The sequence below is a fragment of the Rhipicephalus microplus genome, chromosome X, assembly GCF_043290135.1.
Source record: "Rhipicephalus microplus isolate Deutch F79 chromosome X, USDA_Rmic, whole genome shotgun sequence".
NCBI classification, from domain to species: Eukaryota; Metazoa; Arthropoda; class Arachnida; order Ixodida; family Ixodidae; genus Rhipicephalus; species Rhipicephalus microplus.
Window position 1 is genome coordinate 178839463 of NC_134710.1, and position 19202 is coordinate 178858664.

General features: G+C 42.4%; 1 protein-coding gene across 3 annotated transcripts in view; it reads right to left on the bottom strand.

Annotated features, from left to right (window-relative positions):
* LOC119176962 (synaptotagmin-15) overlaps positions 1-19202 on the bottom strand; it is a 368621-nt gene that overhangs the window by 76519 nt on the left and 272900 nt on the right. For all 3 annotated transcript variants that reach the window (XM_075878290.1, XM_075878288.1, XM_075878289.1), the window contains exons 6-7: positions 14881-15051; positions 11389-11518 (exon numbers count right to left, since the gene is read on the bottom strand). In XM_075878290.1, coding sequence (XP_075734405.1) covers positions 11389-11518; positions 14881-15051 — 301 coding nt within the window. The remainder of the gene's footprint in view (positions 1-11388; positions 11519-14880; positions 15052-19202) is intronic.

The window sequence follows — 19202 nt, forward strand, 5'->3', positions numbered from 1 at the left end:
ACGCTGAAACTTGAGCAATATTGGTGAGCGCTGCGATTGGGGTTGGCCTTGGGGCATTGCTTGGTGCCGTTTGGGGTATCGTTACTACCGTTACGGCGGACAAACAGACCAATATACACACAGACCGAAAGACAGACCAAAAGTTTTGCGTCGAAGTACCCCAAGAAAGAATATATCGTCTTTAATAACCACGTTCTGCGGCAGGCGCTGAAGGAACAGCTCTCTCAGCAGTGGACTGTTTGCGTCCAACCGACAGTCACTGAGAAGCCGCTCCATGCGACGCAGAAGTTCAGACGGTCGGCGGTCACCGAGCTCCTCCCCATTGAGAAGCTGCTGAAGACGCCTGCTGAGAGGCACAGACTTGCATTGAAGCACCGTTGCTTTGAAGTGGTCATAAGGATTGGTTTCAGGGGTGCGCCCACAAGGTCGTGGAACTCTGCAACCTCGTCCTTTGATAGTGCTGAGACAGCGTGCTGGTACTTCACTTGCTGAGAAGTAATGCACCGAAGGATGAACATGGCCTCGACGGGCGTAAACCAGGCTGCAAAATTCTGTGGCCAAAACGACGGCAGGTAATCTGCATCGTGGCAATTCTTTCCGTGCCGATCGTCTGTCTGTCGTTCGCGGTCTCGTCCATGACGCAATGCTCGCCTTGCGGTATTCACGTCCGGGTCGCCACGTTATAGGGACCGAGGTTAAGTCCTCTATAACCGTGCGTGTGGCAGTGAGCAAAAACAGAAGCAACCTGTGATGATGATGATGATGATGATGATGATGATGATGATGAGCCTTTAGCTTTGCTGACACTCGCCCACAAAGGGGGATTGGCCAAGAACCGGGCGGCAGGATCAAGTGAGTTAGTTATAAGTCACTCATTCAGGTAGTCTCGTAGCCGGAAATAATAATAAATATAGACTAACAAGGTAATATTTTTGTTGCCATTATGTACACACACACGGCAGAGCAAAGCTGCCTGTGGCCGCTGTGACAGCTCAGTGGTTAGAGCATCGAACGCGTTATTCGAAAAAGCTGCCTGTGGCTGTAACCTACTGTAATACCTCCGAATGATAAAATTACTGCCACGTTTATTTTTAAAGTTACCTTCTCAATTGGTTCGACCAGGTATTCCTTTGATAAGAATATAGGTGACAGGGTAAAAACAAATGATCTATTGATTGTAATCCCTCGCAAAAGAGACATAACGGAGAGGCTGTGAGTCCAACTTTATGTAGGTAATAATTGAGTTGTGGAATTCGGCATCGTAATCTGGTGATCGTAATTTCTAACTGCCGAGATTCAGGCCAATGGCAGGAGCAGAACTGAGCTTTATTTTCTTTCAAACGCGGAGCATGCCACACGAGGAACAAAGCGCATGGGCGTGCACATGTGCCTGAACGCACCAAAATTAATAGGCGACTGATGACGATGATGGCCGCTAGAGAAAAGACAGAAGATGATACGCAAGAAGTCAATCAATGAGCTAGCACTGAGAGGGAAAATACTGAAATTCAGAGTCTCGCTTCAGAACAGATACTCGGCTTTAATCGAGGAAATCAGCCTTAGCGTTGACGCAATGAATGATAATCTGACGAGTATCATTCCGGAGTGTGCAGTGGAAGTTGGAGGTCTGGTAGTTAGACAAGACACTGGCAAGCTCGCCCAGGAGACGAAGAATTTATCAAGTAACTTTAAATCATGAAAGCCTCAGAGAAAAGAGAACTGGCAGAACTTTCGAAGTTGATTATTAAGCGTAAGGTATCTGATGTAAAAAGGTATAACATGGAGAGAATTAAACACGCTTTTAAAAACATAGGAAGCGTCAAGGCGGTGAAGAGGAAGTTTGGGGTAGGCAAAAATCGGATGTGTGCACTAAGGGACAAGGAAAGCAAATTAACCACAAATATGAATAGGATAGTTAAAATAGCGAATGAGTTTTACAGAGATATGTACAGTAGCCGGGACAACCACGTCCACAATGTTAGAACCAGCAGTAACCCAGATGTTTTCCCACCAGTAATAAGAGAAGTCATGAAAGCCTTGGAGGGAATGCAAAGGGACAAAGCTGCTGGTGAGGTCGGGTAACATCATTTCTGTTGAAAGATGAAGGAAAGATTGTGTTTTAAAAACTAGCCACCCTGTTTACGAAGTGTCTCCTGACGAGGAGGGCACCAGATTATTTAAAAATTGCTAACATTCGTAATACATAAGAAAGGAGATGACAAGGACTTGAAGAATTACAGTCCGACCAGCTTGCTTTCCGTCCTATACTAGCTATTTACAAAGGTAATTGTTAGCAGAATTAGGACACTATTAGAATTCATTCAACCAAAGGAACAAGCAGGATTTCGAACAGGATACTGAACAATCAACCACATTCATACTATCAACCAGGTAACAGACAAATGCACAGAATTCAGCCAACAACTGTACATAGCTTTCATAGATTACGAAAAGGCATTTGATTCAGTATAAATGCTAGCAGCTATGCAAACCTGTGGTATTAGGGGGTCGACAAACCATGTATAAACATCCCAGAAGAAATATAAAGATCAACTGCCACCATAGTGCTCCATGAAGAAAGCGACAAAGTACCAATAAAGATGGGCGTAAGACATGGGGATACAATCTTCCCCATGCTATTTACCGCATGCTTAGAGGAGGTTTACACAGGCCTAGAATAAAAAGAGTTAGGGATAAAAGTTAATGGAGAGTACCTTAGTAACCTGGATTTCACCGATAACATTGCATTGCTGAGTAGCTCAAGAGAGGACGAATTGAAACTCATGTTTACTGAATCAGACAAAGATAGCAGTAAGGTTGGTTTTAAAATTAATGTGCTGAAAACAAAAGTAATGTACAACAACCTTGAAAGAGAACAGGGCTTCGTGATAGGTAACAGTGCACTTTAAGTTGTAAAAGACTACGTCTACTTAGGACATGTAATAACCGTGGAGACGAGCCACGAGATTGAAGTAACTAAAATAATAAAAATGGTGTGGAGCACATTTGGCAAGAACTTTCAAATCATGTTTCGTATATAGATTGCCAATATGCTTCAAGAAGCAGGTATATAACAGCTGCATCTTGCCGGTACACACCTAGGGAGCGGAAACCTGGAGACTTGCAAAGAGGGTTCAGCTTAAATCGAAGACGACGCAGCGAGCGATGGAAAAGAAAATCAGAGGCGTAATCTTAAGAGACAAAAAGAGAGCAGAGAGGATGAGAGAACAAACCGGGATAGAGGATATGACAGTTGAAATCAAGAAGAAGAAATGGACATGAGCCGGGTATGCAACGCGTAGGCAGGGTAGCCGCTGGTCATTAAGGGTAACTGACTGGATTCCCAAAGAAGACGGGAACCCAGTCAGTTAGGGGGAGACAGGAAGTTAGGTGGGCAGATGAGATTAGGAAGTTTGTGGGTATAAAGTGGCAGCAGAAAGCACAGGACTGAGTTGACTGGCGGAACATGAGAGAGGCCTTTGTCCTGCAGAGGACGTAGTCAGGATGATGATGATGATGACATTGATAAATGCGTGGGAAGTAAAATGCAATGCCACACTGTGTACGAACGAATGAAAAAAAAGTGACGCCGCTGATAAAGTAAGAGACAGTATTAGCCAGCATTGGCTACAATCATCATCATCATCGTCGTCGTCATAATCATCGTAATTATCATCATCGTCGTAATTATCAAAAACAACAACAACGACAACAATGTACATGCCTTCATGTCCCATACAATTCTCTTAGACGGAAGATCCCCGACAATCCGACATATCAGTCGCGCCAGGCCCCCCCAAAAACATTTTCAAGCAGCTAATTTTTCTCTGCTCGGGAAACCTAATAAGAGACGGAGAATACTGGCTAGAAATTTCCTTTTTAGATGGCGATAAAACGCGCGAAAAAAGACACAAGAAATTTTAAGTATGAACTCTCTGGAAATTCGCTGATATTCATTTTGCTGTTTGCTCTTTCAGTACTTCACGAATTTTCAGTTCCCTACATCTGGCGCTCTGCATATGTCTATCAGCAGAGTGACTTGTTGGGCGAGTTGGTTTATTCTTAACGTAGCTTATGGCACGAAAAATAAAAACACAAGAGAAGGACAAGCGCTTGTATCTAGTTTGCGCTTGTCCTTCTCTTGTGTTTCTTTTCGTGCCATAAGCTACGGTAAGCATATGTCTAATCTTCATTTATGCTCGTTTACTTCTCGAAGCAACGCGATAACTTAAGCAGACTACGCATTTCCATTTCACCTTGTACTCACTTAATTTTAATGACACATGAGCAGATTAGAAACTCTGAAACTACCTTGTGCCCTTCTGCTTTCAGCGCCGCCTTAACTGGCCCCATAATGCCGAAAATGTCTGTTCTGCAATATCCTCAATACATATACTGAGCAGCTTCAGTCGGTTCATTTTATGTCTCTCCTATTATTTAGTTTTTTTTTTCGTTCCAAGAGAGATGAATCACGAGCGATGTTTTCAGTGTGTAAATTTCGCTTTATGGTGGAGTCGGCAGCGCAGATAGCGCGTAGTTTGCTTTTATCTTCGAGAGACAACTCGTTTTATACTTGTTTGTAGCTTTCGAGGAACAAGACTGCACTCTCTTAATTCACATTTACTGGAATGTATTCGTTCATTTTTCCCCTAATGTCTTGGTGTTTCAGCGTAGTAATTTCGCACTCACTCTGAGAACCATGCCCAGTGTTTCAAAAGTCGAGACCACACTTGATTTAAAGCCTGACTTGAATTGTATTTCTTTCAGGCGTAACATAGCAACTCATGTAAAATAGTGGTGGTAAAGGTATTTTCATTGTTCCAGCAAGGTGAGAAAAAAATGCTTATCTTACATATTATGTCAAAACAGGTTTGCGACTCTTTTGCGAAAATTATCTAGCGCAATAAATTGGTACAGCAAAGAAGATCTATTCATAGGAGCTGATTTTTATGTGTAAGGCACCTCCACTAATGTATGCCGCATCGTGATCAGAGATTCACACAGATCTACAAAAAATAATAGCCAAATTTATTTTCGGCTGGGGCATCAGACCACTCAACGAAAAAGTTTCTTATGGTACAAATATTCCTGGAAGTGAACTTGGCACATATGTCTGATTTGGAAGCTAGACAAAATGAAAAAAATGCAGTCCAGACAACAAAACTTAGCAATTACGAACAAGCTTAGAGAATTTCCACGACTGGTAGACGTAATATAAAAAAGAGGGTGAATTTTCTTAACGTAATAATTAAAGTAGCCATGCAATTTTGTTCTGGTTTCTATGTGGTCAGTATTAATAAATCTTGACCAAGTATCACTATTGAATAGGAAACATTTTTATGGGGCCTCTTCAGCTAAAAATTAGTATAAACTGTTTTTGTCGCCTGCAGGGCTAAAACATTCGTTGGCGAACATGGCAGGAATGTAACTATGCTGTAAATACTTTCTCTCCGTTGATATAAGCTCCACGTTAAAGAATTTTTTGTCGTTATTTCTAAAGAAAACGATTTATTCTGCGTTTGTGCGATCGTGTCTATAATATTGTACATCGATCTTCGAAAGCATAACGCAAGCAAACTTGCAATAACTATTTGTTTTACAAAAAAAAAAAACATTCGAGACATCACCTATAAATATTATCAGAACAGCACAGCAAAACATTGGAACAAACTGGGCATATTAAACAAACTTGAGGAGACCATCTTACGGCTGACTCTTCAGTCACATAATTACTCTAAAATGGTCATCTCTTTTCACTTAATTGGCAAGAGCCTCAAACACTTTTACCCTACAAATACCTACTAGTCAATTTTGAAGATAACAGGTTAAGGACAAACTATGATTTTCAAACACTGCCTTACCAAATTAGAAGACCAGTCTAACCACAACATGACCAATTTAAAAAATTAAAAAAATTTTTTTTCGTTTCCTTACGGCGTGGAGGTGTTGATTGTGTTGTCGCTAATAGTTTCCACCACTACTCATATATGATAACCATCATGATTACTTTATATATATATATATATATATATATATATATATATATATATATATATATATATATATATATATTATTATTATTATTATTATTATTAGCCCTTCTATCAGTCAGTTATTAATGTTTATACACTCAGCATCCCCACAATAGGCTTCTTTGCACTATCACTCATACTGCTAAAAAGCAAGCTTTCAAGGCAGCCTGCCAAGAACAGTTTCAAATGCGAAGAATTTCTTACCGAACTTCGGCGACATTGAGCGTATCTATCTATCTATCTATCTATCTATCTATCTATCTATCTATCTATCTATCTATCTATCTATCTATCTATCTATCTATCTATCTGTCTGTCTGTCTGTCTGTCTGTCTGTCTGTCTGTCTGTCTGTCTGTCTGTCTGTCTGTCTGTCTGTCTGTCTGTCTATCTATCTATCTATCTATCTGTCTGTCTGTCTGTCTGTCTGTCTGTCTGTCTGTCTGTCTGTCTGTCTGTCTATCTATCTATCTATCTATCTATCTATCTATCTATCTATCTATCTATCTATCTATCTATCTATCTATCTATCTATCTATCTATCTATCTATCTATCTATCCGCTTACGACTTTTAGCTCTCCTGGCCGTTTTGATAATGGTATCGATACCAAACTTGGTATGGCATAACATGACTGTATATAGAACATATTTGACTAGTCACAACATGAAAATCATGACATGTATGTCATGAATGTCATCATTTACACGTCATGGTCCTGAAGCTTTTGCGGTGGTTTCGTTCACACAACTTGTTGCAAAAGTGGTGTGGTATGACATTATTGCATGGCGAACACCAGCGACAGACCCTAGCATGAAAATCATGACATGCATGTCATGCAACAACATGACTACATGTCACGCTCATGTGCGCTCGCGGCCGTTTCGCTAGCGTCACATATACCAAATTTGGTATTACGGTACATGGATGGATGACGAAGGTATGATACTGGTGCAAACAAGATAATCATGAGATGCGTGTTATGTAACAACATGACTACTTGCTACGCTCATGATGCGCTCGCGGCCGTTTCGCTAGATTCACATGTACTAAACTCGGTATTACGTGACGCGAATGGACGACATAGGTAAATGACACATCCAAACATAATAATCAAGACATGCGTGTCACGTAACAACATGTCTACATGCCACACTGATGATGCACTCGCGGCCGTTTCGCTAGCTTCACATATGCCAAATTTGGTATTACGTGACGCCAAGGGATGACGAAGGCATGTGACTGGTGCAAGCATGATAGTCTTGAGAATCGTGTCATGTGAGAACATGACTACACGCCACAGTCAAGGCGCCAATACATTTCGACGTGATGCGGTGCGCGTGCTCGCCGGCGTTCCTTTCGTCGCGTCATTCCGGCGTTGCCACGCTAGGCGCTGGTCCTGCCATATACTCACAGGCGCGCGCCGCGCTGCATTGCTATGACGTATGCGCGTTTCAGCGCGTCCGGCGACCCTCCGTCACGAAAAGAGGGAGACGCAGGGATGTCTGGGTAACGCATCGGCGCAAAATGCAGCATGTCGCATTTCGCGCCTGTTGCCGTCGGGCCGTGCTGATGGACGCTGGTCGCGCCTGGTGTCAGACTATAAAGTGCTCGTGTTTGGCTAACGTAGCGTCGCTGTGCTAATGTAGCGACGCTGTGCTAACGTAGCAACCCTACATTGTAGTTTATTGAGCCTTTCATGATTCGCTGGCGGCATTTTCGCTAGCTCCGCATATACCAAATTTGGTGTTACGTAACGTCAATAGATGACGAAATATTGGACTGGTGCAAACATGATAATCCTGACAACCGTGCCATGTAAGAACATGACAACATACCACGCTCATAGCGTGCTCGCGGCCATTTCGCTGGCTCCACATATACTAAATTTGGTATCACGTGACGTCAATAAATGACGAAGGTAAACGACACATCCAAACATGATAATCATGACACGAAAGTTATGCACTGCGATATTTACCTCCACCTCGTAACGGTGTGCTTATTTTAAAGCGACATATCAAGCTTTCTCATTCGTGCTTCGCACATCATCGATTTTCACTGTACGTGGGGTCTGCCAATTTTTCTGTTGTGATAATTTCAGTTTTTATTGCTAGTGCTGCCACAATTACTCTTTACAAATTTGAAAGCTACCTGTTATATACATGTACACTATTATAATGATTGTATGTTTTAACTGCACAATGACACGGGAACAACAGCACGAATTTAAGAGACAAGGGTAAAAAATTTGCCCATAACAGGCAACGAGTGTCAGCGCCTGTGTTGCGTGTAAATGTTTTATCATTGTGTCTTGAAATGGTACTATCATTCTCATATCACGTATAACTAACCGTAGCTGCCAATTGACTTCACTGTTAGTCTACTTTTGTACAGATACAAGAGATTGCGCGCTTCGCATTGACCACAGAATTAGCCGGGCACTCGCCAAAGTATGCGTACTCACTAAAACATCAAAGTTTGTGTAGCGCAGACTGGGAAACAAGACAACTGTGAACGCTCCAACGGAAAGAAGATTTTTCTAGAAATAACGTTTACAAACACACGAGTTGATCCATGCTCACCGAGGTTATGGCATCCTATGCTAGCATGTACACTGTTCAATAATACTACAGCCCACAGTAGGATCCTTTGAGAGTCGTTATTACTTTTTGAAATTTATCTGCCTGGACTTTTAAAAGCAAGTGTTACAAAAGATAGAAAAATAACAGGGTCATTGCTAGCACTAAAGTGTTCAAAGCTACTACACATCTTACACTGCTATAAACAGCACTGTCATATCTACACTGACAACGCTCTATAGAAACTGATTCACATGCTATACAACAGTGTGGGCGTCACTGTTGCGACGGGACTGCCAGTTAAGTCACAGGATTCGTACATACTCTTGTTGCCAGTTAAGCCACGGGAACGTAGATATATCAGTGCCACGGAGCTTACTGCAATACGAGTAGCTTACGCATATACGTTAAGGTAGCTAATGTTCTGCTGACTCATCCGCAACGACAAATTATTTCTTTTGGTAAGATAAGAACATCTGACTTGTTTCCTCGCATACAGCTTTACAATAACTTCGAAAAGAAGGAGGAAGAATAAACGTTTATTTCATGAAACGGTACAGCACTTCAAGTACCGCTTCTACCCTATAGGTGGGAGGTCTCCTTATTCCAGAAACCATGAAGCTTTTGCTGCCTTTTTTCTTTGTTGCTCTATGCTGATGAGTTTACGTAGGTAGATTGGGGAACATACTACAAGTTATGAATAAATCGTGCCTGATGAAAAGATTTCTTCAGAACGATTGTACCGTTGGGTATTCATCAGACACTCATTCCTCGTGTGAAAGATGCATGCAAAAACTAATGCGCCAAATCAGTGGCATTTCCTACTCTAAGTACGAAGGGTGCTAACCGTTCTGTAATTGTTGTCTACCATGCTTCTACACTTGGGCGCTTGGAAACGGAGTTAGTGTGAGACACGGCAAAAGAAAAATAATCTTACGCAAAAACAAACACGTACGGAGTTGCACGTGGGCACTCAAGAGTGTGTGGAAAGGAGCTGCCGTTTCGCAAACCGCCTGCGCACGGAGATCTTTTGTCCGGAGTCCGGTACGCGCATTGTTTATTCAGGCCACACGCTTGGCTCAAACGCACGTCCGTAACTGTCTTGTATATACTAGTGTTTTCGTATACCATACAGCAAAACCTCTGCATTCTAAGCTACTGCCACCGTTTCCCTTTCAACCTGGCTTCCTCCTCAAGCCTGCTAGTTCTTCGCCGACGCCTTTATTATTGTTTGTTGGGGATGCCACGAAGGGCCAGAATTGAGTTCAGCCGTCTTCAAGCGATACAAAAAAAGTGGTTGAGCAGCGAGACGTACCGGTGGCAAACACGAAATGAGTATGGCGATTCAAATGACACCTCGTCTTTTTCGTACTCCGGCTTGGTGAGACGACCGTGGGAAATTTAAAAGACTGTCTCCACTTTATTGCTCTTTGGCTCAATGGCGCTGTCAGTCCGCTGCAGGGTCTGATGACCCTTTCTGTCATCAGAATGTCACAGTTATCACAAGCATGATCGTAGCATGGAAGTTTCTTGGGTGCATTGCACTCGCATTGAAGGAGTGCTGCCACAAAAATTCTTAGTCATGTTTTTTTGCGTTACCCACTGCTTGTGTGGCGCAAGTAGGTGTTTTATAACAGGGCCACGCCAAAGCTCGAATAGCTTCAGAAAAAACACTATATAAATGTCTGTGAATAGAGGAGTGTCTTTAACATGTGCAATAATGCATTGAAGATGCGTAGAATCACACCAGACGTCAAAACATGCATTGTGCAGCGAGTTGTTGATTTAAAGGCTGACCAATCAAAAAGCACACATGCATGATGAATCATGATTATTAATAGCATCAAAAACGTCTACACCTACTGAGCTGCGCGTGTTACCTTACGGACGTGTGCTGGATACCTCGCCAACTCGTGAAAGCAATAATTCTGTCGTAGTAAGCACTTCGCGACTGTACTTGCAGCAGCCATTCTAGGACAGTTTCAAAGGGACAATTCACTGGAGCACGGGCGTTTCTTTCATATCGGTGTAAGTTAGGTGTTGACAAAGACGTGAAGGTGGTCTAACTACTAAGAGGGCGATGCGAAGAGGGTCTCATTATACTATCAGGTTCTACTCTTCAAGGCGAAGCTCAAGCGTCCTTTATTTTTTAGTCGTTTGTTATCTTTGGTATTTTATCATTTTCCATGTGACAGTGCTGGTGAGACAATGAGAATCAAGACCAGCTTTGGTAAAAGGGGCACGAAAGAGTAAATTACTTCTGTCGTATTTTTAACTTCACCTTTATAGATACCACTATCATCACTTTTGCCGCGAGAGGACAATTGGTAAGCCAGAGAACGAGTAAAAATATAATATCAGTGACCCTGCCGCCTTTAGGTTCTCGCTATGGTGTCAAACTTAGAGTTCGTCTAGACGCAGGTAATCTATTTCAAAGTGCTGACGTTTTGGCGCGAAGTTTAAGAACGGGAATTTCAGCTACATTTTATAAAATATTGGCTGACTGGGCTAGTTGGTTGTGCATACTTAAGGTTAGCAGCCCAAAATTAACGCACGATGGACAGAAAACAGACAGAACAAGCGCTGAGTATGTAGGCCTTCCCTTCAATTTATCTTCTCACACAGAACCTATGATTGCAGGATTATCTAAAACCGAGTTCTCAAAAACAGCTGAGCAGTCTGCACTGACCAGATGTTTCGTGTCCCTTTGACATTCCACAACATTTGCTTGACTTATTTTTCGCAGTGGAACGGGGGAAACATTGAGACGCACTGACCGAGGGAGGCTTGGTTCCCCATATCCGGAGGTGAGACAAGGCCACGGGCCTCCATCACGGTGACGGTGAGCCTCTCGAGGCCAGCCTTGTAGCAAAGGCCCAGCAACAGTTCACCTTGGTCCGGTGGCGCCTGCGTGGTGCATCGACGCATACATTCAAGGGTTGATTTTCGCTTTCTTTTTATTCTATATTCACCCGCGTACACCCGTAACAATCGTGAAAATAAAATGTTGATGAGAAGTGTCCGTGCGAGTCGACAAGTTCGCGTGAAGAAGGTTTGTTTGAAGCGTGGGCTCGTACGGGCGGAGCGAATCCCGGGCGCTTGCGTGAACAGAATCATAAATGATCTCTGTGAGTACGCGTTGGCGTGTGTTGCCTCGTAGTCAATACGGACTCTGTTCGGAAGGATTTGTGAAGTTGCTCCTCGTTCCCCTACCCCACCCCACACTTTGTTTTCGCTTTTAAACCTTCTGCACGTGAACGACGAAATAGCATTATGGTGGGTGCGGCTATTTACACTTTTTGCCAGAATAACACCGCGACTCACGGCAGTTGTTTACCGTGTTCGCGGAAGTTTCCGATAAAAGGGCCACTTTTGTGACATGAAAATAGTGAGAATCCAACCAGCACAATAATGAATAGTGCAGTTCCCACTCAAGGCTAACCGAATAGAGAGATCGTTTTCAGAATGTTTTGCGTGATATTCTATCAAGTGGACGCGAGTGGTAATCTATAGATGATGACGCCTAATATCTATCGCTTCCATATTTGTATAGTGTGAAATCAGGGGAATGGCTTTTTTCTTTGTTAACCACAACCAAAGCTATGAGTTTTTCACCGGGCTCTTAATCATTATGAGAAACTAGTTTGATTCGGGGGCAAAACACAATATTTTTTTTACAATATATTGCCACGATTTGCCAGATCGTAGTAATCTCTTTAGGCGACCCCTTGTCATCCGAGACGTTAATGGCATAGGATAGCCCATTGAGCTGTTCACTGCTTCCCTGCTGCCGCAGTCGTGGGGTCGTGTCAGCTTTCTCCACATTTGTTTGAAGTTTGAAGTTCAGATTGCACCATAGGAAAAAAAACTAATAATGAATAAGAAAAATAATTCTCCACAATTTCTACAAAAGTGGCCTGCCTTTCTTTTTGAATTAGGCAAAGTAAACCAATAATAAACATTACAGGAATGACTGCTCGTTTTGTCGTCTGTATATGAAAGTCCACTTTCAATAAAAAAAAAACTTCCTTGTTTGGTGCTTGCCACGAAATATAGCGTAAGTATCCTCTTACCCTTGACTGCACAGCATGAATTACGACCGCCTATGATATCAGGGATATCGGCACCCATCACATTTACTTCTTTTTAAGAGATGACTTTTAGTTTTGACATTTCAAAATGTACAGATGATCAAACTGTGGGGAAAAAAGTTGCATTCATTTTATTTGGTTTTGTTGAAAACTTGCGATGTTTTTTGTAGCTGCCCTTAACCCGAACATCACGTATTTGTAAAATTTATTTCTTGTTTTTCTCAAAGTTTATTTTTTTAGGTATTTTGCGTTACACAAAAGGTCGTACGTTCTGAAAAAGACAATACGCTTTGTTGAAACGTCTGACGCTTCTTTCTGAAGCATTAAGTTGTGCAACAAACTAGCATAATAGAAAGCCATCAATACGTTTTGATATTATGAGATTTCAAAGTGGAATGCAACTACCGTTTTTGTGCTGTAAGGCATTTATTGTTGATGATAACGCAAATATCGTAGTCTATTGTACAGCCTTCACACATGAGTTCGTGCCAAGCCATTTTCTTTTTGTGATAAGATCTGTAGTTATGCTCGCTGGCATAATGGGTATGTTCAGAATAACATTGACAATGCATTTTGGTTAGCTTTGTTATTTTTTAGGGGCGAAGCTCCTTAGGGCGTGGGCTGTGCGTCCCCTGTAGCCTGTATGTAGCCACATCTAGTTTAGTTCTTGCAGTGTTCACTAGATGGCGGTACCGTCCCCTGTATGTAGCCACCTCTAGTTTAGTTCTTGCAGTGTTCACTAGATGGCGGTACCGTCTCTTGTATGTAGCCACCTCTCGTTTAGTTCTTGTAGTGTTTACTAGATGGTGGTACTTGTAGCTGATGATGAAAAGATGCAAGATGTTATAAACTAGAAAGCGGTACTTGTAGTTGATGAAAGACGCGAGATCTTATAAAATAGGAATGATGTCACATATGGCGCGTGTCATTGGTTGAAGGCAATCGTTCGATTTAGTGCGGCGACGTACGCTAGGGGGAGCGATGTAATAAAATCGAGTGGGCAAAATGTACAGAGGATTCATGGTTTACCAGGTTTACCTCCGGAGCTTCGCCCACTCATCATCATTCACTTCGTGGATATGGCAGAATTTTTTTTGCATAGCACATTAGAAACTTGTTTAAAACTACCACGGCCTTTTTTAAGGGAAACACAAAGCATACAACTCAGAATTAGGACTTGAAGATATTGCTGAAATATTGGTGGTATACCTTAACATATATAAAGTGTGCAGTAATTTCGAGTTTAACGCCCGAAAACTGTGATATGATTATGAGAGCCGCTTTAGTAGGTGACTCCCGGAATTTCGACCGCTTGCGGATCTTTAACGTGCACCTAAATACATAAATACGTACAAGGGCCTTTACCACTTTCGCCTCAATATAAAATGCGGCCGCCATGGCCTGGATTAGAACCCGCGGCCTGTTGGTCATCATTCGAACACCATAACCACTGGACAACAGTGGGGGGGGGGTCACACATAAATAGTTAAGCATGAGCGTACAATTAGAACATTACATATGTACTGCAGTGATACAGGTGTCATGCCAGGTTAGCGTCAATCATAGTTAAGCGCAATCTACTAAAGTTGGTCTACGTACCTGTCCAGAGGCTACCGTCCTCGCAAGCATAAGTGCTACATTTCAGCTTACCGCTTCTGGTGTTCGTAATACCCACGTTGATTGTCGCATCGTTACGCAAATGTAAAGAATGGGCTACAAGAAACATATGTTACTGTTCAACTTACATGTCTAAGCGTATAACATTTGTACTACATATGTTTAACGTCAGCGTCACATCATCACGCTTTGCTCAACAAAAAAATTACACCACTGTCACCTTTCCTCCGCATGCTTCGCATGACATCGATTCCCTGGGTAAGTGGTATCTGCCGAATAGATTTGTTTTTTTTTTGCTTTTGCGGAACAAATGAGGGAAAATACTTTGCTAGATACTTTTCATTACGATTCATTGATAAATTGTCACGTGGTGGGTCAACACAATTCCTGAGAAGAAAAAAAGTTATTTAGAGCCCAAGATAGGACTCGTGTTTAGCTAGCTCACAGTTGTCGTCTCCCTTTATTGTTGTGAAATTTCAGTCATAATAGTAATTATGTATTAATTGATTCCTCAATTCTCTAGGCTATGTTCTTGTAACGGAACTTTTTCGAGGCACTGACCAGATCGACAGTGGTTTCCAGGTCTCTCCAGGCCACGATGCGTTCACCAGACAGCGGATCCAGATCTCGAAGAGGGAAGAGCACGTGTCCAATGACGTTGTGTCGCTTGCCACGGTCGTTATCGAGCACCGTCAGCTTGAGTACTCGTTCCGACAGGGCCTTAGCAGGGATCTGCGTTGCAACATTAAATAAATAAAAATTATTAAACCAATCATTCAAATTTAATTAGGTCAGAAATGTTCTAAACCTGCAGACTCTGTGTTTTTTTACAGTGTGTTAAGGATAGTTGTTGTGACCACTTAGGTATAGCTGGTTGGAGAAAACTAACGGAAAAAGATATGATACATTATTTAAAAGAAAGCATGGGACCAAATGAAATAGAAGCATTCAAAACAGTGAAATGTAGGCGTTCAACATTAATACAAGACCACACAAAAAATCAGATAAATAAAAAATTAGTGTTTGCCAGAGAACTTACAGGTCCATCAAATGTGGCTTTACTGTGGGACTGCTGGCTCAGCAAAGAAATTTGAACATGGCTCTGTGAAACATTGCATGTCAAGATATTCATATAATTGAGAGGTTTTAGCGTCCCAAAACCACCATTTGATTATAAGAGACTCCATAGGAGAGAGCTCAGGAAATTGAGACAGACTGGTGTTTTTTAACGTGCACCTAAATCTCTCTCCTTCATCGCACTCTCTCCTTCATCGAAAATGCGGCTGCCACGGCCGAAATTTATCCTGGTACCTGCGAATCAGCAGCTGAGTGCCTACGCCATCAGACCACCATGTCGGGTCTAGTCAAGATATTCATCAAGCTAGAACAAAAAAAAAACGTGTCTCTTCCAGAACTTTTAGCGCTCAATGCTGATAAAAGACACTATAATATACATGTATCAGTCGTTACATAGCCTTAAGAATTTGAATCAGCAAACAAGACGAATCGTTCAAAAGATAAGTAGCACACATCTTCACTACCAAGTGTGCTTCATTAAAAATAGTGAACTTGCGAAAACCATGCGGCATGTGCCTGGTTACACCAAGGAGCGCAAGAGCATAAGCTCAAGTAAATGAACCTAGGTATTCTCAAGTAGCTCAAGAACATAACAAATACAAACAGCATCGATAGCGATATGGATCTATTAGCTAACGCCTGGTCAACAGGAACCGCAGTTGCTTCTTCGTCTGTGAGATGCATTGGGTGCTGCTGCAATTATCTTCTTGCATGCGTATTTGATAGGCACCGGTAATTTCTTCACTCAAAGTCGTCCTTGCCTTCACGAAGAATATAGACACTAGAAAGAAGTGGAAGGCAGCCACATTCCCGACAATGCCAAGCGAAGTTTGGTGCGTCAGAAAAGTTCGCAAAATTGTGCTGCTTTCACAGGCAGTGTTGCGGAGTTGCCACTCCGGAATTGGATTCAATCTGAAATTATTACACTTTTTCGTAACCACGGAATAGAATCAGAATGAAGCTTGAACAAATGGAATGGGAAAGAAATTAAGATCATTTTCACTAAATGGAACGGAAATGCAATGACGAATTTTTCCGAAAATAGAGCACATTTTCGTCAACGTGCTGTTTTATTGCGATAGCAATTATTTGAACGATCTCGGCTGAATTTTGCCGTCGGCGTCGCCGTCATTCGCTGTATATGCATGCGTATTTATATATATCGAAACGCAAGAAAAAAATATTCTAGAAAAGGACTCCAGTGCGCGGAATCGAACGTCGTACCTCAGAATTGTGAGTGCGAGGCGTTAGCTATTTATATCTACCACTTACCGCTGGTGATTGGCATCTCGGGAGGAACTATCGTAATTTCAGCATTACCAACGAGATGGCGCAATGAACGCGCGTCACCACATCGTCACGACGTTTCGCTCGCTCTCATCTTCCACGCGTACTTTGCCCCGCGGATAGGAGGCAGGGTAGACGCTCACGCTTGCGCTTGCATATCTCGCGGTAAGAAGAATAGTATGCATTGAGCTTTCACCGGAACAATTTTGTTGTAGTTACCGGGCGCACAAAGGTCACTGCGATTGTTGCACAGTCTCCGTTTGCGAAAAAGGCGCGCTTTTCAGACATGGTGAAGTAACAACTGAGCCGCTTATTTGCGTCCATTTGTACATCTGAGCACGTTTCGTGTGTGAGAAACGCGAGCCACGCTTCGATCTGCTTGCCAATCTGCGCCTCACCTTCCAATTTGTTGCTATCGCGTTCATTGCTTCGCCTTTGCGACAAAGCTGTGACTTTTTTCAAACTTCAAGAAACCTTCGAAGTTAACAAAAGTCACAGCTTTTCCGCAAAGGCGAAGCAATTAACGCGATAGCAACAAATTGAAGGTCACGCGAAGAATGGCAAGCAGATCGAAATGTGCCCCACGTTTCTCACGCACAAGTGACGCACGAAACGTAATCACAGATACAGATGAACGCGAACAACTTACGACAATAAACAGTACAGAACCTGCAAAACGTGCATAGCCGCTGGATACCTTGCTGTGTCTCAAGAAGCTTTCTCGGTGGCTATACTCGTGCGCATGTTTTGAAGTGCAATTTGTGACTCTGGCAGGAATTATTGCACAAAATCAGTTTCACCAAAAATGTGAAGCAATGAACTTGATAGCGACAAATTGCAATGATTTACGAAGAGATACTGACATGTCAAATCATTCAGACTCAATCTCACGCAACTATACAAAACGCTGGTATAAGAGCACAAAGCCGCTCCATGTATACGCTTGGCACAGTTTTTTTTTTCGTGTTGAGAGCGCAGCCCGTAGAAGCTCCCACCTATTGTGGGGGAACAAGGTGTGAACTGATCATTGCCACGATAGCGCGGCAACCATAAAAGCAGTCACCCCCTTCCCTTGTTAGCTCACGAGATAAGCGCACGTGCAGACGACCACGGCCAGAAAGGCGATGTTCGCTCTGCAGAAAGAGGAGGCTAGCGTATCCTTCCCCGTATATCTATACATACATTACATATATGTGCATGATGATCGCAGAAAAAAAAACAACCGATACTGTCCCTATCTATAACTGCTATCGAAATAATAAAACAGTAACAGAAAAAGTCTCGGCTGATTACAAGCATGACATATTTATGCGCAATACACCTACTATAACTTTGTCCTTGTATAGCCGGTGTTCTTTTTCTCTATTCTTCACGTAACCACGGCTCTATGCCATGGTACCTGTCTTGCGGAACTATATACAGTGGCGCCATACCCACCTAACAACCATTCGGCGGCACCTCAACCGCCTGCTGTCTTCCCATCTTTCACTTTTGTTTTTGCTTCTGCCAGCGTCAGCGATTCAGACGCATATTCAAGAACATGCATCTCTCGAAGTTCTGACGCGTATAGGCGGTGGTACGATGCTTCTGTTTACGGCAAGCTTTCATATACCAGCTTGTCTACACTTTCGCCACATATTACCCAACCACCCCTTTTCTCAATACTGTTCCCCCTGCCTACACACAATGGTGTCTTAGCATGAAACTATCGCAAATCTCTGTAGCTCAGCACAGCACACATTCGCACACAAAGAACTGTGTGCTGCGTGAACTGTGTAAGCTGTGTGCTGTGTGAACTGTGTGTGTGATGAACTGTTGTACAAGATAAACCGTACAAAGAGACATAGAATAGACTTTTGAAAGCACTGGTTTGGGTAGCTAACCAAAGCACGTGATCCCATGTAACCAAGGTGGCGCCTCTCCGAATCCCTACACCACGATTCGCTACGTCGTCAATTTGGCATTAACGCATTTAGGCTTAAACAATATTGAAACATCATTGGTTTAAACATGCACTCGGAGAAAAAAAATGCCTGCTTACTAACCTTCCTCCTAACAAAATACTAACTGTTTACTTGTCACAAAAAGTACTAACCTCATAGTAAGTAAATATTGTGAAATGGTGATTAGTGAAACTTACTAGTTTGCAAAGTAGTTCGTGACTAGTGCTGACTTGAATAATTATTACATTACTGAATTTTTAGTCAATGGGCATATATGCATGTACAATGCCACATCAAGAAAATTTAATTACAGAAACGTACATAACATAATAAGCAAATCACGATTATCCACTTCGATTAATTAATGACCACTAATTCCTTCATGTGAACATGATGGCAAGTACGCATCACAACAACATACATATAGGCATGAAAGAATAACAGACGAGGACATACGCGCAAACGTGCACATAGAATATCAAGACTTAGCCGGCATCATATACTGTAGCAGCCGTTTGAAGGCTATTTATGCTCCTACTTTGTAACAACACTCTGCGTTCTGGTTAGCCGCCATAG